Source organism: Mercenaria mercenaria, chromosome 12 (assembly GCF_021730395.1).
Source record: "Mercenaria mercenaria strain notata chromosome 12, MADL_Memer_1, whole genome shotgun sequence".
Classification (NCBI taxonomy): Eukaryota; Metazoa; Mollusca; class Bivalvia; order Venerida; family Veneridae; genus Mercenaria; species Mercenaria mercenaria.
In genome coordinates, this window is record NC_069372.1 from 50,822,821 (window position 1) to 50,850,540 (window position 27,720).

The 27,720-nt window shown below is 33.9% G+C and overlaps 1 protein-coding gene across 2 annotated transcripts in view; it reads left to right on the forward strand.

The window, feature by feature from the left end:
- The window catches only part of LOC123534828 (syntaxin-like), a 101,793-nt gene extending 87,571 nt beyond the window's left edge, over window positions 1–14,222 (forward strand). For both annotated transcript variants that reach the window (XM_045317262.2, XM_045317261.2), the window contains exon 10: window positions 1,096–14,222. In XM_045317262.2, coding sequence (XP_045173197.1) covers window positions 1,096–1,173 — 78 coding nt within the window. In that variant the 3' untranslated portion in view covers window positions 1,174–14,222. The remainder of the gene's footprint in view (window positions 1–1,095) is intronic.
- Window positions 14,223–27,720: the final 13,498 nt, after the last annotated feature.

Sequence of the window (27,720 nt, forward strand, 5' to 3'; positions counted from 1 at the left end):
AGTGGGTGAAAGGTCAAGACCACATTGACTACTAGTGCAAAAGGTGCATTCACCATATAAGATCTCATAGTCAAAACTCATTGTCACTATCATGCAAAGTGATCAGATATATGAGCCGCGCCATGAGAAAACCAACATAGTGGGTTTGCGACCAGCATGGATCCAGACCAGCCTGCGCATCCGCGCAGTCTGGTCAGGATCCATGCTGTTCGCTAACAGTTTCTCTAGTTGCAGTAGGCTTTAAAAGCGAACAGTATGGATCCTGACCAGACTGCGCGGATGCGCAGGCTGGTCTGGATCCATGCTGGTCGCACACCCACTATGTTGGTTTTCTCATGGCATGGCTCATATGATGGTGTTGGTTGTCTGTCTGTTAGCAATTCAGTTTCCAACCAGTCATTTAAGAATGCTTTGGCATACGATCCTCATAAAAGTATAGGCACATTGCTTTGAGAGTACTTTGCTCCACACAGCTGTGTTCTTAATTTTACTTTTAATTTAAATCAAATTTTGGTACTTCTGGAAGGCCGTAGTTACCCCTTTTCATGCCGGACACAGCTGATTCTGCCTATGCGACCAGTGTAGATCATGATCAGCACTGTTCGCCATAAAGTCAGTATCTTTTTTGGTAAGCACCCCTTTTGACAGTTAATGGTACTGTCGAAATGTTCTTTATAGAAATTTAGCAGGGTAAGGGTTAAGCTGGTTGACTTTAGACATTTCCCTCACTGGTGTGCATTCTAAATTCTGCAAGGGATGGAGAATTCTTTATTGCAGCTGCCAAACAGAAAATCTGTGATTGTCCCCATGCTCCCATGTGCCTGTACATGCTTGAAATATTGCCCAAATGTTTACTTGGGGTCTGTAAAATCAGTATAACCTAAATTGTGTTGTTGTGACTTAAAAATAATTACAGCAGATAGAACATTTAATAATTTAATCTACATATTATTGTGAATATATTTAAAACTTCTATCAACCAATGCAAACATTTTGTTAAGATTTTAACCAAAGCAGAAAGTGATTTTCCTTTTGATGCAAGATGATTTATTTTACATGTGATTAATTTTGTTTTCTTTTCTTTTCAATTTTCAGAAACTCATTTTTATAATAATATGTGTAGTAGTACTGATTGCTATCTTAGCAATAATTTTAATAACATCGCTGACCTAGTCATCCATTGGCTGAGTGTCCACCAATGAAAACACTCGTTACATTCCTGATGCCATGGCTACAAGATCATGTGACTTTTAAATTCAGCAAAGACTCCATGTTTGAAACTATAAATAGATTTTGGGATTTGAGACAGTGACTTCAGATTAGCAGACGACAATTACAGTGTTTTAGGACAGCAGATTGACACACCATTATTATTTCTGGTGCAGGATATGGTTTTTATGGTTCATAGAATGGGTTTTATAATGCAGATTTTTTATGACATCTGCATTTCATAGCTACAAACTGATGCAAGGTGACATCAAAGGAGTTTCGAATTATCAAGAAATGTCTACAAAAGTTGTGTCTGATGATAGAAAGTAGTTTTAAATTCGCATAGCAATTTTGTATAACTGCGGGTTACAAGTCATAAGTTATTTGTTTTATTTTATATTGTATTTTACACCTTGAAAACTATGTATTATCAAGGAGATTAAACCATAAGTTTTACTTTAGATGTTACTATGAATAGGCCTCAATAGCCATTCTTATAGATGTTAGATTTTTTGTACTTTTTGAAAAAATGTCGCATAATTTTAAATTTTGAACATAAAAGAAAAAAAATAACCATAAATGCAGAATTTCTAACAGTATTTATACACTTGATAGGATATTTCTTAATATTTCTTCATATATTGAAACAACTTTGTTTCATAATCTTCCACTAGGGCTAAGTTACTTGAATTTAGTTGCAAATTAACTTGAAATTGAGTCTAAGAGATGGAAAATTGCATTTATGCCTTTATTAATATGAGCCGTGCCATGAGAAAACCAACGTAGTGGCTTTGCGACCAGCATGGATCCAGACCAGCCTGCGCATCGGCGCAGTCTGGTCAGGATCCATGCTGTTCGCTAACGGTTTCTCTAATTGCAATAGGCTTTGAAAGTGAACAGCATGGATCCTGACCAGACTGCGCGGATGCGCAGGCTGGTCTTGATCCATGCTGGCCGCAAAGCCACTATGTTGGTTTTTCTCATGGCATGGCTCAAATGGTATAAAAATAACTACCTTCAGAAAATAAGACTTTCTTTCACGCTCTTGGAATTTATGTTTGAAAATATTCTACTTTAAGAGCATGAAGTTTTACATTTAGAGCGTAAAGTTATAGTTTTAGAACTCAAGATTTTACTTTTAGAGCGTAAGTTTTGATAGAGAGAGATATCATGAATGTGACTTGTGTCATCATATTTAGGAAAGTAAAACTTTAGGATATTGTGTGAATATAATGATATTCCTCGAGGCTTGAATGGTCATTTTTTTCGACTTCAGTGCTTCTGGTAGATTAGTGCTTAGGAGATATTGTAAATACAATACTAATGAGTATTTACTAATTTTCCAAGCAATTTCAGGTAGTTAAGTTAGATGCGTTACTTTTGCTAATTTTTTTCATAAAACACCTTCTTTTCATATAAATATGAAACAGCATCTGTTCAGTACTGATAGTAACCATGGAGAATTTTGTTTCGATATTTCTTGAAAAAAAAAATTACCTGACACTAACGGGAAGAAATTTTGTTAAAGTAGTGGACCCATAATGGTGCTTGGCAATTTTAGTATGATTACATACTTTTGTTATGCAATTTGAAATTCTTTGGTTCAATGCGTACATGGCTTTCCATAGAATTTGGCGTAATGAGAAATCACCATTACGTGTCCACTATCTAATGGATGCCAGACAAAATAAAGTTAAATTTTATGGTGACAAAAATTCAAAGTAAAGTTTTGCAGTAAAGCAGCTATTTCAGTCCACTTGTGTTAAATATATTAAGAACTATATATAAGTTCAACTGGCATAACAGAATACACTCACAAAATCTGTCAGGACTTGAGTAGAGAATTTCTGTAACATGTCTTTGAACTTTAGAGTACCGTCCCACATGGACAGTCCGAAATTTGGGTGCAATTAAGTTTTGTTTTTAGCTCGACTATTCGAAGAATAGTCTAACTATTCTACTCACCCTGGCGTCGGCGTCGGCATCGGCATCACACCTTGGTTAAGTTTTTGCATGCAAGTACATACAGCTATCATTTAAAGGCATATAGCTTTGAAACTTATTTATTCTTTTTCTAGGTCAATTACCAACCTCACTGGGTCAAGTTCCATAACTCTAACATGTATTTTGAGCAAATTATGCCCCCTTTTGGACTTAGAAAATTCTGGTTAAAGTTTTACATGCAAGTTACTATCTCCAAAACTAATGCAGATATTGAATTGAAACTTCACATGTGTCTTCGGGGTTATAAAACTAGTTGATAGCACCAAGTCCCATAACTCTGACCTTCATTTTGGCCAAATTATGCCCCCTTTTGTACTTAGAAAATTTTGGTTAAAGTTTTGCGTGCAAGTACATACAGCTATTACTAAAAGGCATATTGATTTGAAACTTATTTTTTCTTTTTCTAGATCAATTACCTACCTCACTGGGTCAAGTCCCATAACTCTGACATGTATTTTGGCCAAATTATGCCCCCTTTTGGACTTAGAAAATTCTGGTTAAAGTTTTGCGTGCAAGTACATACAGCTATTACTAAAATGCATATTGATTTGAAACTTATTTTTTCTTTTTCTAGATCAATTACCTACCTCACTGGGCCAAGTCCCATAACTCTGACATGTATTTTGAGCAAATTATGCCCCCTTTTGGACTTAAAAAATCCTGGTTAAAGTTTTACATGCAAGTTACTATCTCCAAAACTAATGCAGATATTAAATTGAAACTTCACATGTGTCTTCGGGGTTATAAAACTAGTTGATAGAATCAAGTTCCATAACTCTGACATGTATTTTGGCCAAATTATGCCCCCTTTTGGACTTACAAAATCCTGGTTAAAGTTTTGCGTGCAAGTACATACAGCTATTACCAAAAGGCATATAGCTTTGAAACTTATTTATTCTTTTTCTAGGTCAGTTACCAACCTCACTGGGTCAAGTTCCATAACTCTTAACATGTATTTTGAGCAAATTATGCCCCCTTTTGGACTTAGAAAATTCTGGTTAAAGTTTTACATGCAAGTTACTATCTCCAAAACTAATGCAGATATGGAATTGAAACTTAACATGTTTCTTCGGGGTTATTAAACTAGTTGATAGCATCAAGTCCCATAACTCTGATATGCATTTTGGTCAAATTATGTCCCGTTTCGAACTTAAAACTCTTTTGATATTTAACATTTTGGGTAATAATTTCCTGCTTCTGTGACAATATTTCGAATAGTCGAGCTTGGCTGTCTTACGGACAGCTCTTGTTTTTATTCTTGTTTGTTTGGCATTTTACAGGTGAATGTATAGCTTTCCAAAATTGAGACAGGAATGCCAAAATTCGGATACAGATTTTACATTATCCAACTGAAATAGCCTGTTACCATTACAGTCCGGCTACCTTAAAGAACAAGTTTAAGGGAATTTTTGAAGTTTGTGTGTCATAGTCTTTAGATGCAACCCTTACTTAAATATACCATATACTGGTATGTCTATGGATGCCATGAGTACTATTCAGATATAGAATATTAATAAGGGTTTTTACATACCATATATGTAGTATTTTCCCTTGAGTTCAAACCTAGGCTGTCAGATCTTCAGACACAAAATATGTAAGAAGGACCATACCTCCAGAGTCGTGGTTTAAATGTAAACCTCTTGTTTTGTTTTACATTAGGTAAAGTGTTTTTTATTTATTGGTAATTTAGAACTATGCAATCAGTAGGTGTTATTTTATGCATTGCTTGAGTTAAATTTGTTGTTGGATAAATCTCTGCTATCTCGTTTCAGTGTAGATTTTTTAACAGTAGGAATACTGCACAAGTGGTTTAAACATTGGTGTCTTGGGAATTCATAACCCTGAGTTAAAAGTCCATGAAAACGCACTACAAATATAGTGCAGTGAAACATATTTGAACAGCAACATTATCATATACTTCAGTTTACATTGTTTCTTTAACCTATGAATCAGGATTGTCGACTTACTGTGTTCTGATTACTTAATTTAATCAAATTAGAACTAACGCCATATTTCAACCCCAGTCATTGGATTGGCAGTAGCAGATCTTCACAGCTTTTTCATGATGACACATTCTAGGACCAGTATAATTGCGAGAAATCCATAACAACACATTTAGTCTCTTACCATATACACTTGTGTGTGTCTTACGTTATAGTTATACAAAATATTATTATTATTTCTCGTAACAGTTCTGTAAATTCAGGTCTGTGAATTCGGTATTTTTTCACATAACATTTATTTCCTGATTTCATACACAGTCAGTTTTAAAGAAACTTGCTTCATATTTAATAATGTTAAGGGAAGTAATGCAGGTTAGTAAAAAAAACTGTAATGCGATATCTATAATTAGCTAAAAGCATAACCATTGTTAATATTTGCATTGTACTGTATGCAAATTATATAATTGTACTATCACTAAAGTTATTTAATCTACAGCATGGCTTGTATACATTCATTTACCCACACAAGTGAGCCGCTCTATGAGAAAACCAACATAGTGCGTTTGCACCCAGCTTGGATCCAGACCAACCTGCACATCCATGCAGTCTGGTCAGGATCCATACTGTTCGCTTTCAAAGCCTATTGCAATTAGTGAAACTGTTTGTCAACAGCATGGATCCTGACCAGACTGTGCGGGTGCGCTGGCTGGTCTGGATCCATGCTGGTTGCAAAGGCACTATGTTGGTTTTCTCATGACGTGGCTCATTTATCTGTATCTTAAAATTCAGTTAATGGATTTAACAATAAGTGCTGTCAAAACATGTTCTATATTGAAAACTGTATTTAATTGTGCAGTGTTCTGCGGGAAATGGCAGTACTTTTGTGTTATAAATAAAATGCATATTGTGAAACCTTCAAGTAAGGGTTACTTAAGGTGGCTTAACTTCATACTATTAGCCTTTTGCCAGTTTCTGGATTCAAACCCTATCGGGATCAAATTCTTCCATACTAATATTATCCATTATAGTAGGTGTCTATAGAAGGTCTGAAGTCAAACATAGACTACTTTCAACAGAAATTTATACTTCTCAGTCCTTAGGGAAAGGATGGCTGATAGATTTACGAGTCACTGCATTTATGATGGCCCAGCAAGTTGGATGGGTCATGGATAACAGAATCACCAACAAAGTAGGAAGGTTTCTGTCCTTGCTTTGTTACGCTTTTTTTTTAAGGAGAGTCCCTACTGATATAGAGATATGATCACAGTATTAGTTGAGTTTTGACCTTCTGTTCTCCAGCACTAACCAAAATTTAAAAGGAACAAATGCAATACAGGGAAATTGTTATAAATGTGAAAATAGACACTTACATAAAGGTTTTGCAATTGTATTTTGATTTCTTTCACAAAGATGCTGTCCTATTTTCAATTTAAAAGTGCAATAATATTTCTGTTTATTTTCTTATTGTCATATATCTTTCTTGTATTCCCCCCTTTTTTCGCCACGATATTAGAGCTTTATCAAATTATATGACAAGTTACGAGACCTGTTTTTATGTAAATTTATTGTGTAGGTTGTGAATGTTCCATGTGTATGTATTCTGTTCAGTTATTAGATAATTACAAATAGGATCTAAGGTTATAAAACTGAAATTTGGAAACCAGTCTGAATAACCTCAGCTTCTGATTGGTTGTTTGTGAGTACAGTTTTGAATTTGACCAATGGCAAGGCTGCATTCTTAGACTGACCAGCAATTTCAGATTTATAACATCAAAGCCAGAATTACTAAATTATGCTTTCTTTAGGTAGAGAAAAAAACCTTGATTTTAAAGACATTGACAAGTCAATTTAAATCCTCTATAGTCATAATACATCATGCATTTGAACTGCCTATGTAAGTGTTTTCTTTAATGATTTGAAAGGTGATCCTGTGTCTGAAATCATTTGTCTTCCACCTCTGATTCATGTGGGGAAGTTGTGAACTTCTGTAGAAAAATCTGCACTGGCACAGAATCCAGGTGTACTTGTTGGGTTAATTGACCACTGTTGATTGGTTTGTATACTGCTTTGATTGGCTTGAATACTGTTGAAAAATGACATTAAACCCAAATCAAACGAACAAGCATACATATGTTTTAGATGTGTCATTACTGTTTGTGTTACGGACATCAGGAAAATAGAAACTATTAACAGCAAGCCATTCATCATAACAGTTTTTGTCCCGGTCTCAAAAAAGAAACAATTTTAAATGTCAGCTTAGAAAACACCTTTAAGTTAGAGAAAACATCTTGCATGATTTTTCACTGGCAGAACAGCTGCTAGAATTATTTAGGTGGTGCAGTGTCTTTTAAGTAACAAGAGTTGGTGTCCTAACTTTCTGATTATCTCATTTCATCTTACTTGAAGTTACCGGTACATCAGGAAGGAAATATTATTTGTCCATCATTGCATTTAAGAAATTTATATCAGGAGGCATTTTGTACAACGTAATAAAATGTGTGCTGCTATGTAATATTATGATAGCTGTGTCTGTGTGTGCTAGACCTTTAAAGGGTTGTGCCTCAAGATTTATGCCAATTTTTTAAAAACTTGGAAGTTACTCCCGTTTGTTAATAATTGTAGATAAAATGTAAAAATGAAGTCTCATTGAGTTGTAGATTTCTTGGCATTATTGATTTATAAAAATATTCTGATAGTCCTTAAGTTATAAACTGTGTTAATAACACTACAACTTTAATGAACAGTTTAGCTGTACTTTATATCATACATACAAAATATCAACTTAAACACAGTATTGCTAATTTATGATTTAGAAATCAATATTTTCATAGTGTTCTTTGCAAATCTCAAGGCATACCCGTTTAAGGGACTCACCTTTAGATTGCTTCAAAGTACCATCCTTTCAAAACAAAAACAGTAAAACTAAGATTGATCGACGTTACAAGGGATTAGCAGTGTGCTTGAGATATTTGATATCTGAGCTATCGAAACAGAGAAAATGTAAAGGAAATGTCTAGAATCAGCCCAAGTGAACCTGGAGAACTGAGCAATAGACCCTCAAGCGCGAGGCGTTTGCTGTAAAAAGTATGCACAGTATTAGAGTATCAGTATCCTAAGTCTACAATGAGTATGGTATAAATTACAGCAAATTCTTTATATCAAATCAACCTTTTTACTGTGCGAATTATGCTTAAGAGATATTTTCAACATATTTTATTGATTTTAGGCCTAAATTCTTCATGGATCTCATGGAATCACCTTATATTTACTCTCTATTTACTATAATGAATAATTGAATGTTCTTTCAAATTTAAAGAAAAGAAAATGACATAAAACTTGAGGCATTCCCCTTAAAAGATATTGAAGCTTTTTCAGTTAATATTTATACCTCAGTATAATTCATTTAGTCAGATTTTTTTTACAAATTCTATTATTTTGTTATTATTATATATATTATACATGTCACATAAATAAAACATTGAATCATGTAACTTCTGGGCATATAATTTAATCATTCAGATCCAGTTTAAACAACATAGTATTCATATATAATTTGATTTCATTGTAGTAATTGAAACAAAACACTGTTGCTGTTTATTCAAATTTTCCTTAACTTTATCATCATTTTTTCATCATCATTGTCATCTTCATCATCATCAGCATCATCATAATTATTAACCTTGTTAAATGTGTTGTTAGCTTTTCTTGTGTCTTAACTTAGTGTGTTTAAATTGTTTTAAGTGTTTTTTACCCCTACACATAAAATATCAGATCAGTTTGCAAAACAGTGTAGGAAAACAGACTGTTTTTCTGTCAGACCAGTTCCAAAGGAAATACTCCATTTGAACAATAGGTCCAAAAAGCTTCAATCATGACATATATATTTGTGTGTGTGCTACACATTATTCTGTAACTTTCTGAAAGTATTGTAGCAAAGATTTTGATAAGACTATTACGTTTAGTGTTTCGTGGGCTGAGTGTAAAACTATTGTATCTTGTTGTTTTAACAGTTTCGCGCTCAGCCCACAGTTTATAGTTTTGACATTTAAAGTAACTTAAGTCAAGAAACGTAATGTGTCTTTCCTTCATAGTGTTTCCATGCAGGTATGTTAAGTGTAAGTTTTTTGCATGGTAGGATGTTTTAAGACATTTGCTAAAAATTGTGTACATCGTTATTTATTTTAGAGACTCAGTTGGTTACAACGGGCTTAGAATTAGTCAATGACTAATTAAGGATTTTCATATTTATCTATAATATGGCCAGATTATGTAGCACATTCAGGTGAAATAGAAAGCATGAGGAAAACAAGGAAGGTAGCCAATCAGATCCATGTATTTATTGGTGCCCACCAATTAGTATCAGGAACAGATTGGTTGTTTGCTAATACAGTTTTGATCGTTGTAACACTGTGGCTCCAACTATATTTTGAACTGTCAGTGTTCATTGGATTTTAGTTACCATAGATAATCTTTAGTGATAAATGAAGTGGCCTATTGTGTTGTTATTATTAGTCCTAATTTTCTTCCTGTTGTTAAGTACTTGTCAAATAAAGAAAAGACCCGAATGGCTTACATAGATTAGAAATTATTTAATTTTGGAAGAGTAAAGTATTATTTTATAGGGATACAGTATGCACTTTGCATGTATAATATTTTAGCGTCATGTATTATTACATATTTCTTGCATGCCAGACAGGATATTTCCATGTTTTCCCCAGTGCTGGAATATCTCGTCTAATACCTCGGACTGTAAGAGGACTGGTGTACTATGATTTATGACAGAATGTGCAAATTCATACCCTACTGTAGTAAAATTGTGCTTAAAACAATTTACAGTTATTGCCTTTTGGTGAGGTTGATTTGTGGATTTATCAACCTGGTCGCGCCCTCGGTTGATATGGCTTTTATCAGGTCGATCCACATATTGACCGAATGTAAAAAGCAACAATTGTTTATCATTAAATCCAGCCTACTTGTAACGGATAAAAATTAAATACAAATATCTGCAGCCTTTGGTCATTTTTCATAGTAAATTGATCAAGACGTTACATTGTTTTGACATTGATGACGTCACAGCTGCAGGTCAGTACATGTTTTTGACTATGCCATTGAGTCAGTAAGACTTTTTATCATTGATCTAGACCAATGGAAAGGACTATAAATATAGATTTAATAATATAAGCATTTAATTTCTTATATTTGGAGATTTCAGTATGCAAGAAAAAGAATCAAACACTGGTTGTATATGTGGATTGAAATATCCCAATTCTTTTGCATAAGATTCTCCTAGTAAAGTATACATGTGCAGAAACATTGCACAGGATAATCAGTGTAGCTTGGGTCGAGAACTTTTAATACTCATTTATGTATGAAGAATTAGATATCAGATGAGTACAGTTTCAGGACTGAATTTATTCAACAATGTGAATAAAATTATATTAAGCAAGCCTGTTGCAATTACACAATTGTATTCAGCTTGTTTAATAAACTCAGTACTGAAATTCTTTGGTGTTTTTATATCACAGTTAAGAATAATTTGGCTACCAAATCAGAGGCTCATAAACATATTTATACGCCTGGCTGTGCAATATCACCATGCAATATCAGTTTTATAGAGTTGGCAAAGACACACGTGTATGTTACAACTAAAAATAATTGAAAATTAATATTTATATTGTTAAAGATTTTTCCATGATGAAGAGTAGTAATATTGTGTAATTAAAGAAAATAATTTTAGAATTATGTTAGATTGTCTGACAGCTTTTTGTCAGTGAAAACCTAACCTGTCTTGGTGTATCTGTCCCTTTATGTATAGAGATTCAGGACATATAAACCTGACAGAATATCTTAATTTGAAGTGGAAAAAAAAAAGTCTTTGTTAAGGGTTGGCCACTCATTATAAGTAAAATCATACTGTCGAAAGTTTTTTTTTATATAATTCTCATCTTTATTGAGAAGTGGTGTTTTTAGTACATGTTTCTCTGTAGTTTGTATCAACAGTATATTTTAACTGCCATACCACCATGTGTTTAATGTTTTTCTAATAGCCTTTGTACATGAACAAAAAATGTCAGTTCTGTCTTCTTGCAAACCAAAAGAGATAGACACTTTTTGCGCCAACAGCCGACGAGTCTCTTTAGCTCTAATACAAAGTAGCAGCTAGGTAGCTTTTGCTCATAGAGTGTATTTCATTGTCATTGTATAAATTTATATATAGTCTGTTTTAAAAAATGACCGTTTCAACAAAGGTTATAATTTGTTCCTAAGACCTTTGCCGAAAGGTCATTTTGAATAAAATCATTCAGGCACTGTTCACATTATACGCTTGATGTTAGTGTTCATGGTCTAAATGTTTGTGGTTAGCTTTTTAGGTCATTTAAAAAAATTATCTCTACCATTGTCATATCATTGAAACTATGCTAACATACTGGTATGAAAAACATACTTGTAACATCCCAATGGCATCATAATGGACTGACCAATCTTGTCATGTGGAATGATCTTTGTGAGTTTTACGGGGATGATAGGGTTTTCATTTTTTTTTAAGAGAAATGAATATCCATCAGTTTTGTTTCTTTCACCAGACCTTAGTAATTTGTTTAGGATTTTATTGTGTCCATCATTTCTTCAGTTGGAAGGTTGCTGACTAGATTTAAATAAAGTGTAGTGATTATATTCCTAGAAATGGTAAATTTGTTAGGTATCACACTTTAGTATATTGAAAAAAAAACTGTCAAAATTCTAATAATGAACAAATTTAAAGGTAAAAATCATCTACAAGTGCAGTAGATTAATGCAATTGACTGCCTTGAAGATGCACAAAAGTGAACTTTAAGTTCATACCAATCTTTGTGTTGTCTGTGTGTACATGTATCGGCATATGCCGATAATTTTTTTATATAACATCTAGAATGTACTAGATTTTAATTCATTGTTATCTTTAAATGGTGTCTTCGGTAGTTTAACAGTTAGAGCAGTCATGGTGACTTCACTTGTATTTCATATCTCATTTTCATCGTTCCACTCCAGCTCACTTAATTGTTTAGAAAATTTAGTAATATTTAAGAATACACCAAGAGGTACAAGGGAGTTAACTCACATTTTATAAATAGAACTTTATAAATAGATTTAACTATATACATGATAGAATAAAATACTGAATTTGAAACTGTTGACAATGGTTTCTCATCTACTCAAATGAAGTAAATCTCAATGAAACATTGGTGTATTATATTGTAATTTGTGTAGGCATAGGCCTAACACATTGAAGTATTTTTCAGTATTGATAGAGAATTATTACAATATGAGCCGTGCCATGGGGAAACCAACATAGTGGGTTTGCGACCAGCATGGATCCAGACCAGCCTGCGCATCTGCGCAGTCTGGTCAGGATCCATGCTCTTCGCTAACGGTTTCTCTAATTGCAGTAGGCTTTAAAAGCGAACAGCATGGATCCTGACCAGACTGTGCGGATGTGCAGGCTGGTCTGGATCCATGCTGGTTGCAAACCCACTATGTTGGTTTTCTCATGGCGCGGCTCATATGTACTTTAGATGTGCAATGTACAGTAATAGCCTGTATAAATTGTAGAACTACTATTATATAAACACTGGTATATATACAGTTACGCGGCAGAAAGAAAGGGTTGTTTCCCTTAACTATGTACATGCTTCCACTGTGCCAGTTAACAGAGCAAAGTAGAGAAGGAAAAAAACATTTGATATAATAAAAAGCATTTAGAGTAAAAATGTTATAAAATGCATTTGAAATAGATCTGTTTGAATTATTTGTTATTTAAAGAAAAATTTTACTTGCATTTGTTTCAAATGGACGTGTTATGAAATAATTAAAAGATACCTTATTTATGATTAAAACACATTATTTGACTTAAATATTGGAAAAAAGTGCATTAAATCTGTACTATACAAACAAATTAGATAGGGCATGATATTTTGAAGTAAAATGTTAATGGAAACGCTCTTTTAATGCCAGTGCTGAAACTATGTAATGTATGTTTATATGTTCAGAAAATTATATGTAAATGTTCGTATCTACCTACAAACATGCTTGTAAAGAACACTACATATGAGGGCAAAATATGTGATACAAGACAGTTTTCCATGGAAATAGGTAAAATCAGGAAAAGGTAGATATATTAAATTTAAAGATAGTTCTAAATTTATCAGTACCTCACCCCAATCAAACTTGGTATGTGTTTCTCATTTTTATAGGCCTTTTCTGAAAAAATAGGATGTATTATGTAATGGTGCATGCGACTGTCCATCCATTTGTCTGTCTATCCATTATATTTCCTATCCAAAGTGTAACTTAAAAACCATTCAGTGTATTGACACAGCACTTGGTAAGTAGGTAGATGACAATGAGACGGTAATGTAGAGCACGATATTTGGGTTGTTAGGTCAAAGTTTAAGTTCACAAATTAAAGTCAGAAGTCAGATACGATATCATATCTCGTGTCTGGAGCATATCTTAAAAACCATGAAAACTGCCCATCCCCCATTTGCATGCCCCACCCCCTTCCCCTGCCACACAAATTTCTCATTAAATACTTTTTCTCTATTCTTCTAAAACCAAGGATGTATATTGTGCAGCTATGCAGAGCTGTTGTTTCTGAGTCAAATGTAATTTTGCTGCCAATTCTGAAATTACTATTGCAGAATGATATAATATTAAATTGTCTTTCACATGTTGTTTACTCTATGTTTTAATGGAATGATAGCAAAGCAAAACTACAAAAATTTTAGCAAATCTTGAATACTGGCATTTTCGAAATCATAAATACAGGCAGATGATTATATATAAATATAAGCCGTTGAACTTTTCATAATGTATTGCCATACATCATGGAATAATGCTAAACTAAATAATGTAGGAGTCTTAAGGTTTTCTTGATATTGCAATCTGTTGCTATGGAAACTGTCTTGGTGTCTCATATATTTGTTTTACGACTTTTTTTATTTATTCTGCGCATTCTAGATTTATTGTGATACTATGTGACATACAGTTGTATTTGTTATATTAAAATTTAATAGTCTGCCATGAAAACTGAGTTTTTGTTCTTTGAATATAACTTTTACAGTATTAATTAACAAATAATCAAGACTTTGAGGTGTTTATCGTCTGATTTACCATGGTTGAGAGTTCAGATGCGTAAGAATTGAACCACGAGGGCGTTAGCCCGAGTGGTTAAATACTGAAGCATCTGAATGATGAACCGTGGTTAATTAGACGATAAATAACAAGAAGGCCTTGATTGTTTTCATTCTGACATGCTCATTGATATATTTTAGATACTATACTGGACTTCGTTTACGCGAGGAGTAATATATCGGACGTCATGCGGCAATATGACGTCATAATGCTCTCTTACCGGTCCGCGTGTCACCCGTTGTTTATCGCAGAATATATAGAGCTTGATTTTCTTCTTGGTGTAACTGGAAATCAAATCGAGCCATGTTAGAATTATAAATCACTGTTTGTAAATCCCTAAGTTTGGTTCTTTAAATTCATTGGTGCTATTAAGGTGATGCACCCATAATGCCATACAGTTGTATGATCTCTGTATAGGATTTCAGATTTCCCGGTTAATACAAAAAGCCATATTCTCATATAGCTACAGGAATGGCTGAAGAATACCAAAACAGCACACAAGAACACTGAAATTGCTTCTTGTCAGTACGGATCCACAACATTGTTCCTTAATTCATTATTTCACTCAGAAGCCTTTTACATCAAAATGTTTGAACCAGTTCTGTGATTTAAAAGTAAAAACAAGGTGAGCCAATGAATTCTAGCCATTGCTCTAAAGATGTCATTAAAAATTTATTTTAAAAATGGGAGATGTAAGACAGTTTCACCGTATGGTTCCAGTTCCTACATTATGTAGAAAAGCGGGTGTAATTTCACAAATAAGTTTAAATACCCCGAAGAAATGAAGTGCAGGTAATACAGAATGTTACTAGGGATAAAAGGTTGTATCTTAAAAGCTGTAACTGTGCAGAACAGCATGGAAACAAAATGAAACAGATTGTGGACATTTTGACAAAAAGTGGACAAAAAGGAACAAATTGTGGACATTTTAAGAACAACACATATTTACATTTATGAATAAATGCAAAGTTCTCCAGTGAACAGAAAACAAAAGAACCTGTGGTTTAAATCCCTAAATGAAGACTTCCAAAGAAATGTCATGTAGATGATATCATTGTGAAGTAAATACACAGTTAGGAGGCAAACACGCATTCACAGTAAAGTATGCACTTTGGTATTCTCATTTTCTTGTTTTCTGTGGTTTGCACTTGAAATTTGTGTAACTTTTCTTTACAGTAATATTTGTTCATCGTCAGTATTGCATGAGTTACAGGTAAACAAGACAATGATAGAGTATAAAGAAAACAGTTTACTGTAAATTGTTTTAATTTTGTGATTTCATAAATTGTAAAAATATAATGATATTTGAACAGATTATTTCAGCAAATTTATATAAAGGAGAAAAATATTGTATATATTTATGAAAAGACTCCTCTGAAGAGTAAATGAGCCACGCCATGAGAAAACCAACATAGTGGCTTTGCGACCAGCATGGATCCAGACCAGCCTGCGCATCCGCGCAGTCTGGTCAGGCTCCATGCTGTTCGCTTTTAAAGCCTATTGGAATTGGAGAAACTGTTAGCGAACAGCATGGATCCTGACCAGACTGCGCGGATGCGCAGGCTGGTCTGGATCCATGCTGGTCGCAAACCCACTATGTTGGTTTTCCCATGGCGCGGCTCAAATACCTTCCCTTTGGAGGCAGATTGTTCCTGTTTCTTAGAATATATTCAAGTTAAAATAACCTCTAACAGCGTACAAATTTCATGTCGGCTTTTGCTCTACCTAAAGTGGAATCATTAATACTTGTGGGACTGCTATTCATTTTGTTTTGCATGGGGATGTAATTATATTCCTGGAATTTCAAAAATTAATGAGTAAAAATGTGAAAAAAATTCACAAAAATTGTTTGGATTTAATTTCATACATTGATGCAGCCAAGGAAATTATTTTGTGAAAACCACAAAGAATTGGATGAATTACTGTGACTATTATTTCATGATTTGAAATTGATGAAAAATGTTTGTGGTATTTAGAACTTTTCCCAGCAAGTAATACCTTTTTGGATAAATTGTACATTTTTAGCTCATCTGATTTTTTGAAAAAAAATGATGAGTTATTGTCATCACTTGAGCGGTTGTCGGCGTCAGCGTCGGCGTTGCCTGGTTAAGTTTTATGTTTAGGTCAGCTTTTCTCCTAAACTATCAAAGCTATTGCTTTGAAACTTGGAATACTTGTTCACCATCATAAGCTGACCCTGTATAGCAAGAAACATAACTCCATCTTGCTTTTTGCAAGATTTATGGCCCCTTTTGTACTTAGAAAATATCAGATTTCTTGGTTAAGTTTTATGTTTAGGTCAACTTTTCTCCTAAACTATCAAAGCTATTGCTTTGAAACTTGGAATACTTGTTCACCATCATAAGCAGACCCTGTACATCAAGGAACATAACTCCATCTTGCTTTTTGCAAGATTTATTGCCCCTTTTGGACTTAGAAAATCAGTTTTCTTGGTTAAGTTTTATGTTTAGGTCAGCTTTTATCCTAAACTATCAAAGCTATTGCTTTAAAACTTGCAACACTTGTTCACCATCATAAGTTGACCCTGTACAGCAAGAAACATAACTCCGTCCTGCTTTTTGCAAGATTTATGGCCCCTTTTGGACTTAGAAAATATCAGATTTCTTGGTTAAGTTTTATGTTTAGGTCAACTTTTTCTCTTAAACTATCAAAGCTATTGCTTTGAAACTTGCAACACTTGTTGACCATCATAAGCTGACCCTGTACAGCAAGCAACTTAACTCCATCCTGCTTTTTGCAATAATTATTGCCCCTTTTGGACTTAGAAAATCATTTTCTTGGTTGAGTATTATGTTTAAGTCAACTTTTCTCATAAACTATCAAAGCTATTGCTTTAAAACTTGCAACAGTTTTTCACCATCATAAGTGGACACTAAACACCAAGAAACATAACTCTATCCTGCTTTTTGCAAGAATGATGGCCCTTTTTAGAGTTAGAAAATCATGGCTAGGACAATATTTCTATTACACAAAAAAAATCAGATGAGCGTCAGCACCCGCAAGGCGGTGCTCTTGTTTTATTCACGACAGTTAATTTGTTACTTACTATGTTCCAAATATTTAAATCAAGTGTTGTATCCAGTCTACAATGAATGATTTTATGATAATTATGTTTCTTTTCTCTGTTTGCAGAAGAAGATAATGATGTTGATATGCGTAGCTGTCTTAATAGTAGTCCTCGTGTCAACTGTCGGCGGATACTTTGGCCTATGATGTCACGTCATCGATTTAATCATCTTAACTGTTTTCAGTGTCACTATCAACTTGTTTTCTTGTTATTTATACCTTTTAAAAAGTCAGCTGGAATGTGAGGAACTGAATTTTCCTGGATGTTCAGAAGTTGGAATACCATACAACTGGATACAACTGTCAGATTTGAAAATAATTATTTTTTTGAGATTATTTCCTTTAAAAAAAAAGATCTATGCTATTTCAGTGATTGATCGAATTACTGTTAAGTTAAGGATTTCTATCAAATTATTTTTACCTGAAAGAAATATCAATGTTAATTCAGGGATTTGAACAGGAATGCCCTAAATGGAAATTTGATTGAAATAAAAGTTGTATTATCTGATCTAATATGAGAGTCAAGTATGAAAAGAAGTTGTACAAATTTGCACATTCCAAAAGAATAACTCTGGGGATACTGCCTTCCAAAATGGGTATGGTGTAGTTTTCTAATTAACTTGGCTGTGTTATATAATATGTTTGCCATTACATGCGGTCTATTATCTGTCACATATTTTGCAAGCTTTTCCTGTCGTACTTTTCTTGCAGATGGCAAGCGTTTCAAAATTTACTCTGTTAATGTAGACATTCTTTTGAAATGTTCCATGTTTTCATTTGTAATTAATACCATTATGCAATAAGGTATGTACAGTTATAACAACTGGGTCGCTACGATTACGATCAATTACATCCAATCACGCGCCCTCAGTGCTGCAGATTTGAGCCTCATTGGGGTCTCGTTATTCTTTCATTCTAGGAAGCTGTTTATCTTGCATGCAGAGCAGTGTTTCTGCCCAGGCAGCATGTCCGAATAAAGGCGTGGAGGGACACCTTGGTCTTCTCCATAATCAAAAGTAGAAAGCTTGAATTACTTTTAAGTCATACTTGTTTTGAAGTTGGAAAATTGTCTATACCTGTGTATTATGCGCACCCACGATTTGGGGGTGGTCCCGGGGGTCAAAAAACTGTGCATTATACATGGGTATCTACGGTAATTAATGCTTCCATTTCTCATGTAAGTGGCAGTAATATATAGGATGTTCCATATCTTTATGGTACATATTTTGTATTGTTATAAGAATTATAAACAGATGAGTTCTGATTGGCCAGAATAACCCCCATTACAATAGTTAGCTTAGTTACTAAAAATAGTTTGTTAGACTGGCCAGTGGGAATTCATCTATTTATAGTTCATTTGTTGACTTGCTACACAATACAATGTGAGTTGGAGAAGAAAATTATTTATATTGTACTCGGCTACTGACACAGTAAATATAAAATTTTCTGGTGCAGCTTACAAGTTTGTATGCTTGATTATCGAGTAATTTTATCATGACTGTATTTCATAGAGGTTTTCATTGTTACATAAAATGTCTGTACCTTTTGAAAAATGTCTCACACAACCAGCTGAAAGATACTGTTACAGACATCATTTTATTTCATGTGGGTGGGGTGGGGGTGAGTGGAGATAATATTGATTAAGTACTGTCTGTCAGTCTTTCTGTCAAAAAGTTGTCTGTACAACCTTTCCGACACCACCAAGCGGATGTACACTTTACTTCGCAAATGTGATCTGATTGCCAAGCCTTGTAACTTGTTGTGCAAATCATTGGTTTTTCTGGTTTAGTGGAGTTATGGCCCATGATACTTCAAGTTTAGTGACATTTTGGCCACTTCTCTTTTATTTTTGTGCAGACTTCCACCAAACCTGAGAGAAGTGATCAGAGGGCCTCTGTGGCTGAGTGGTTAAGGTCGCTGACTTCAAATCACTTGCCCCTCATCGGTATGGGTTTGAGCCTCACTCAGGGCGTTGAGGAAGCCATCCAGCTGGCTTACGGAAGGTCAGTGGTTCTACCCAGGTGCCTGCCCATGATAATGCATGGAGGGGCACCTGGGGTTTTCCTCCACCATCAAAGCTGGATAGTCGCCATATGAATTATAGTTGTGTCGGTGCAACGTTAAATCCAACAAATACAGAAGTGATCAATGCCAAGCCTCATTGTATAGATTATTGGCAAGTTCCAGTTCAGTGATTTTCAGTGGAGTTAAGGACCACTATTTGTCATATTTTACCTTGTCAGCCAACAGCTCTTACACCACCAGGAGAAATCACACCAAACTTCACAAAAGTGATCATTGTCAAGCCTAGCTGTGCATGTTTTCAGCATGTCCTGAACTGGTGATTTTCAGTGGAGTTACGGAGTTCAAATTTTATGATGTTTTGGCCATTTCTCTTAATATCATATTGGGAGGATCACGTGACTGATATTACAATATATTTGTTTTGTTTCACATATTATACTGAATTTAGTGTTGTACAAAATAATTAAAGTTTCAAAGGCGAAAATTTCTGAACTTAGTGTATAGAATAAATTGTATTTGCTCCGGTTAGAAAATCTGAAATGAACCAAATTTCTGTAGCATCAATTCATCAACATGCCAGTATCAAATATGAATGAAAAAGTATACATGTCTTAACCCTTAGCCTGCTAGCGGCGATTGGTTTTGCCTTTGCGACCAGTGCAGACCAAGATCAGCCTGCACATCCGTGCAGTCTGATCATGGTCTACACTGTTCGCTATTCAGTCAGTAAATTTTTAATAAACACCCCTTCAAATGATAAATGGTACTGCCCAAATTGGAAGATGGATCAGTCCATAATAGAAATTTAGCATGGTAAGGGTTAATTTCCATGTTTTTACTTTCATGATTTACTATTCCATCTGGAATGAACTTTTCTTTATGTAATGCACCTTTTCAAAGAATATAGGGCATCTTAATGTTGAGCTCGGGTGGTCAGTAATTGACCTTTATGATTTTGGGGCCAGAGGTCAAGGTAACTGACTTCAAGACTGAAAATGGTTTCTAAGCAATAAGTGGAAAGTACTTAAGTCGGTAACAGTCAAATTTCACAGGATGTTTTCCTGTGGTCAGAAGATGACTCTATAGTTTTGTGTGTTCATACCTTTTGACTTAAACCAGTTTCTAGTCATTATCTCCAGTAAGCTAAGGCATATGGCCTACAGACTTAATAGAGTGCTTGTGGTCAGTAAATAACCTGCAGTCTTTAGCCTGCTGGTGCCAAGTAATTTTGCAATTGTGACCAAAGCAGACAAAGATCAGCCTGCACGTTCGTGCTAATTTCAGTCAGTAAATTTTCAGTAACAACCCTTTGAATAATAAGTGGTACTACCAAGATTGAATGATGGGCCTGTCCATTTAAGTAATTTAGCAGGGTAAAGGTTAAGAGAGCATTAGGTCATACTGTTCTTTACACTAAACAATAGCTGCATGGCCAGTTACCTCTAAGTAAGGTAAGAAGGTCGAAAGAATACATGTTTTTCTAATAACTCTTGTTTATAAAATGGTTATTGAAAAATAAAAGTCTATAATCATAACTAAAATCAGACAGCTTATTGAGTTACTGCTGCAACCAGTTCTATTTGAGCTGAAATTTTAGGAAAAATAGAAAATAAGTGAATCAGATGCAGATTCAATAAGAGTGGAGTTGTGACATACTGATACACAAAATCTGTAATAGAATTAAATTACATGAAAAATATTCTGTTGGGTATATAAGACATTGTGGTACATTCCGCTTCACACGACTATATGCACTGTGATTTCAGAACCATAATTTACATTCCGTAACCATAATTTACATTCCATTTCTTTGTGGTAATGTAATACTAGTATTACCTTCACAACTGATACCAGACTTTTTGTATAATACTTTCCTTGAAAAGTGTTTCAGAAGTAAGCACAACATTCCACTAAAAATTGTATTCAGTGTTCAGTGTTCATTCTTGATGACATCCCCCAGATATTTGCTTGTTTTGTTTTTGTCATATTCATTTTCAGCATGCTACTACAAAGTTATAGGTTATTAGATTTGTATTGAGAAATATGCACGAGTTCTTTAGCATAAATATTGCGCGATTTTATGAGCACAGTATTATTCTGCGAAAGAATGAGTGCAAATTTCTCAATGCAAATCTAATAATCTTTTTATTACATATCCTGTTTTCTCATATTCTCGGGGGCCTAAGGGGTTGTTTTTATTCCCAGTAACAGAATAACCATTTCATAAACAACATTTGGGTGTTATTTTGTAGAAAATTCACTTGTCTTTCAGATGGAGTCATAAAATGTTACAGAAATTATCCCATTTAATTATTTTGTTACTTTATTTGATACCACCCTCACCCGCAGAAATGGACCAAGAGTTTCTCATATTCCCGTGGATTTAGATTTGACTTTTCATCACAAATAAGTTGTAGAATTTAAAACATTAAAATAACCATTGTGTAATAAAAAGATATATTCTGTAGTAAATACATCAAGAAATATGTCAGTTAATTACATAATCAATAATTTATGGCAACTTTGCTAACACCACCAGAAAAAAATAAGGATTTTTTTGAAAATTGAGTAAAATGCTGATAGTTTCGTCAATATGCGTTCAAATCACTTGAAATTTTCAGTGTGTCAGTTTTGTAACATTCCTGTCTAGAAAATAACAAACATTAAATTATTTGACATATTTAAGGCAAAAAATGAGAATATGAGAAACCCTGAGAATACGAGAAACAGGGATATGCATCAACACTTAAAATTATTATATAAATGATTCAATTTTGTAATTAAGCCCGAGTGAAATTGAAAATTTCGTTGTTAAAGAACTTTTATATATAAGACGGTATACATGAAACTGACGTCACACACTCGATATGAAATTTGAACGCCAGTATGGAAAAATATGGATGTTTCAGGTTCCATTGAAATTAAACAGATTTTTTTAAATGAGTATGTAGTAATAATGGTATGGACAAGTAGTGATTTTGTTTCATAACGTCTCATGTTCAGTCTTCTTGTTTGAATATATTATAACATCCTGCTGAAAAAAGCTTATTTCATTGGTCAAGAACAATGATTTTACATACTGATTTTTTATTTAATGCTGTATGTGAGTTTGCTTTTACATCATTGGTGTATGATGTAGTAATTGTAGATTCGTGTTTTGGTCAGTATGTGGTTTTGTTACCAAATCATTAGTCTACAGATACGTAATATATGTGTTGATGATATTTCCTATGTGGTTATATTTAAAGATATTTTATGCTTATCTTTTACTAAATTGGTAATGAGTTAAATACAGAATATCCTTATCAGAGATTTTATTGGCTAAGCATGCCAATATTCAATTAAATGTTATGTAGAAAATGTCACTTGTTAAAAAGACTTCCCATTATTTGTTCATACTTTGTTTAACCCTTAGCCTGCTGGCGGCAGATGATTCTGCCTTTGCGACCAGTGCAGACCAAGATCAGCCTGCACATCCGTGCAGTCTGATCATGGTCTGCACTGTTCGCTATTCAGTCAGTAAATTTTCAGTGAAAACCCCTTTGAGTAATAAGTGGTACTGTCCAAATTGAAAGATGGACCAGTCCATTATAGAAATATAGCAGGGTAAGGGTTAATATATAATATACTAGTATATAATTTAGGTGTGAAGTTTGAGGAGGCTCTGGACCTTAGACAAAGATTGTCAAAAGTTGATGCACACAAATAAAATTTTATCTGAATAAATATTGTATTTTTGGAAAACACAGAAATTTTTGCATAAAACCTATATTTTTATTGTTGCAAAGAGTGCCCCCTAGCAGTTCCTGCATTTCTAACGGAAAAGTTAGTTATTCTGCTATAATTTAGGTGAAAATGGTCGGAATTTGATTTTTTTAACACATGCGCAAAGAAAATTCATTTTGGCAGTTGTAAAATATTCACAAATTTATTTTAAAAACAATTTCTTTATGTTTGCAAAAATACTTTGTAGTAATTATTCATATTTTGACATACGACATTTGGGCATGATATATCTCATATGTATAAACTGTAATATAAGAATTTTTACCATTCATTTCTCTTTGTGTAGCATGCAAGTTTCTATCTTACACTTGTATACTGTCAAATCTGTATTTACCTTTATCCTGCTGGTGGCAAGTGATTTTGCCTTTGCGACCAGTGCAGACCAAGATCAGCCTGCATATCCATGCAAGCTGATCATGGTCTGTACTGTTTGCTATTCAGTCAATAAATTTTCAGTGGAGACCCCTTTGAATATTAAGTGGTGCTGCCCAAACTGAATGATGGGCAAGTCCATTTTAGAAATTTAGCAGGGTAAACTAAGGTTAAGCAACTAGCCAATGGAGCAACACAAACCCATTACCTGAATACAAGTTCAGTTGTATGTGCAATCCCTAAAACTACTCTTCTGAAAATTTATGCATAGCTTCTCATATATTTTAACAGCTTTATCAGACATTCTAAGCTTCACATATTCCATAATTTATATATTTGAACAAATGTTCTGCCCTGTTATCCATGTACTAAAAATGAAGTGATATGACCAGTGTTGGCCAAATGGTCTGGTGTGCTGTTCCTATACCTTTGATGTTTGAAATTATTTGTGTACTTTTATTTCTTGAATTTTAATCTTCATATCATATTTGTGCCATTAATTTAAGGAGACATCTGTTTACTAAATATCTGTTTTCAATGAACAGTAACATAAACAAATGATAAGCGGAGGACATGGGATGTGGGGATGGGGTGGGTGTAGTGGAAAGATGGAATCTGCCAGTATTTTGAACTGCAGATCAAACTTGATATCCTGGGTCTGCTTTGGAACCCATTATAAATTCTGTTACATTGGGTAATGTTATAAAGGTTTTGATTTCTTTAGATACATGTATGTATATGACAGATGTGTACACCTACATGTGGAAAAGTCATCTATCTATACTATATATGTGGAAATGTTTGTGACATGGAAATGTTTGCAAATTTTGCAAATTCAATAAATTTGTGAAAATATCAGCTAGTGTAAATTTCCATATTCACCAAGACATAAAAAATGAAGTCGAGAAAAGAAAAGATAAACTAACTTAGCTTTGGTACTTAAGTTTTTGATGATTTGTGAATATTACCACTCGCAAAATGACTTTAACCCTTAGCCTGCTGCAGGCGAATTTACAGCTTTGCAACAGTTGAACCGATCAACCCGATTAAATCGGTGATCAGGTCAAGCGTTGCTACTCTGCATATTTCTTCCTTTGGAGCAAATGAATGAACTTTACAATGTTGCAGACGACATTTCAGCAACACAATTTATTGCATGTAAAGTTATCAGAAATTCACAAACTCTGACCGGTATACCACTTTGCGGTAACATTTTCTGAAATTTGTCAGGAAAGTTAAATCTATTTGTTTGCTATACATAAATCTACATAATCATGTAGAGCTTCAGCACAAGATTTTCGAGTACATTTTGAATGTGTAGACCTAAACTGTAATAAATGCAATGTTATGAGTTCTGAAATAAAGACTGACATATGAATCAAGTCTCCACCACTATACTGTTACAGGTTAAGACCCACTAAATATAGGTGAAGATAGTGAATTCTTTTTTGTATTAACCCTTATGCTGGACATGATTGATTCTGCCTTTGTGACCAGTGTAGATCATGATCAGCCTGCACATCCATGCAGTCTGATCAAGCACGGATGTGCAGGCTGATCAAGATCCGCACTGTTCGCCATTCAGTCAGTATCTTTTTGGGAAACATCCTTTTTAACAGTTAATGGTACTGTCCAAATTGAAAGATGGACAAGTTCATTATAAAAATTTAACAGGGTAATGGTTAAGATGATATTTTATGTGTATGATATAAAGTACAGCTAACTTGTTCATTAAATTTATAGTGTTATTAACACAGTGTATAGCTTTTGTACATAAGTTTACTTTTATAAATCAATAATGCCAAGAAATCTACAACTCACTGAGACTTCATTTTTACATTTTGTCTACAATTATTAACAAACGAAAGTAAAGTTCATTATAGAAATTTAGCAGGGTATAGGTTAAATAATTTCATTTTATTAGTGTGCTTGTTGCTGCTACCTCAAAATTTGCTGGTTTTCCTACTCAATATTATGTCAACTAAAATTTGTACATAATTTATGCTACTTTATTAGTATTCCCCAAAACGTAGAAATATCTACTGAGCTTAGCATTTATTTTTTCTAGTATTTAGCTTAAATGAAACTATTCATAGAATAAGGAATGCTATTGTACTTGCCCCAGCATTGCTGTCGCTGTTGGTGTTGTTTTCAGGTTAAAGTTTTGTTGCATTAGCTTCTCAATTTCACAGTATCTTCTTATCAATACTGTCCATATTTTCTCAAACTCAACATAAGGGTTGGTCTTAGTAAGGGATCGGCATCTTTTTGGTCAGGTATCCTAAAGGTCAAGGTCATTGGGGTCAAATATTTTAATAGTAAATGTTAAAGACTACCCACAAAATAAGTGTATTCTTCTGTGTTTCAATGACGGTAATTATATATGCAATTTATATACTTGAGACATACAAGCATCTTCTCTGTTCATGCAGTTACAAATTAACAGTAACATTCAGTGTACCTCTGTCATAAATAAGGCCTAAAAAAAAAAATTCTTTGTTTCCGGTAACATGCTCAAAAAAATTAGGGTAGGTAGGTCGGAAAATTTTTTTTTTTTTTGGAAATTTTTTTTATTAAGGGAGGAGACCTTTCGGAAATTATTTTTTTGTCAAAAAATGAATACAAATTATTTTTAAGGGAGTTATGCCTTTAGAGCATCAGTAAGTTGATTTCTAACATCACTGGCCATGTTTAAAGCATAAAAAGTGCAGTTTTGCATCTTTTTGTTAAAAAGTTGAAAAAAATATTCTCCAAGGCCATAAAAACATTTAGGGTCGGGCCAAAAATTTAGGGTAGGTCGGGATACCGGAAACAAACAATTTTTTTTTTACGCCTAATTAGACGGAAAAAATGTCATTCAGTGTTGGAAGGCCAAAACTTGGACATTTGCTATCTAAACATTTAATTTAATTTAATTAATATAGCAGTATGCACTCAGTCTTTGTTGTATTTTATTAACCATATTTTATTTCTAAATTTAGCTGTGTTTAAAACTTCTAAAAAAAAATTACTTAAAAAGCATTGACAGAATAAGAAAAAAAGCTATCACACCTTAGGCAATAAAGTTGTAAAATACAAAGTTGTGAAATACTGTAAATCAGAAAGGGCCTTAAATTGTCCACCTTTATTTTATTGTATACCTGTATTATGAATGATTTTCATGAAGTTATTGTGTGTGTGAGTGGGGAGGGGATGGGGGGACTCTAGGTCACTATAGGTTGTATTTAAAGTTTTAATGCAAGTTTCTCAATTTCACAAGAGCTTCTTATCTGCTACCCTTATACTCATCAAATCTCACTTATAGATTGATATTAATAAAAGATAGAAATATTTTGGTTTAAGGCTAGGTACCCAAAAGGTCAAGCCCATTGGGATGAGCTTTTTTAGTAGTGGTGGTTAAAGATATAATTTGCATGCTTCTCAATTTCTGAAACTTAGAACCAGTATCCCTTCTACCTCCACTTCAAACTTCTACCTCAGCTTGTTACCCCAAAACCCAATTTCCACCAAAAGGGTATTGTTTCTTACAATCATACCCCTTTTCCCAGCCATACTTATATCTTTCAATTGCTTGTGTTTCCCCATGTCCCCATGTTGTTTCTTAGAATAACACACACTTGCCCACTCCCCCCTCACCACACAGACACTTGAAAGTGAAAAACAAAATGCACAATATTTCTGTCGCATTAATTCTTAACTGTCATTTTCAGTTATATAAGTATGGTAAGGATTTTTTAATAGTCGTGCACATTGTCTTTCTGACAGCTCTTGTTATGTACTATGATCTATTTTACTGGTCAAGTATATGTAAGGATAGTTAACCTTTAGCCTGCTGCCGGCAGGTGATTCTGCCTTTGCGACCAGTGCAGACCAAGATCAGCCTTCACATCCGTGCAGTCTGATCATGGTCTGCACTGTTCGCTATTCTGTCAGTAAATTTTCATTGAACACCCCTTCGAATAATAAATGGTATCGATGAAATTGAATGATGGACAAGTCCATTTAAGAAATTTAGCAGGCTAAGGGTTAAACATCTTTTATGAAGATAAAGAAAAAAGCTAAGGTACTAAGTATGCATGTATGTTCCAGTATCAGGTAGGACATTTAAGATTCTTTTTGAAGC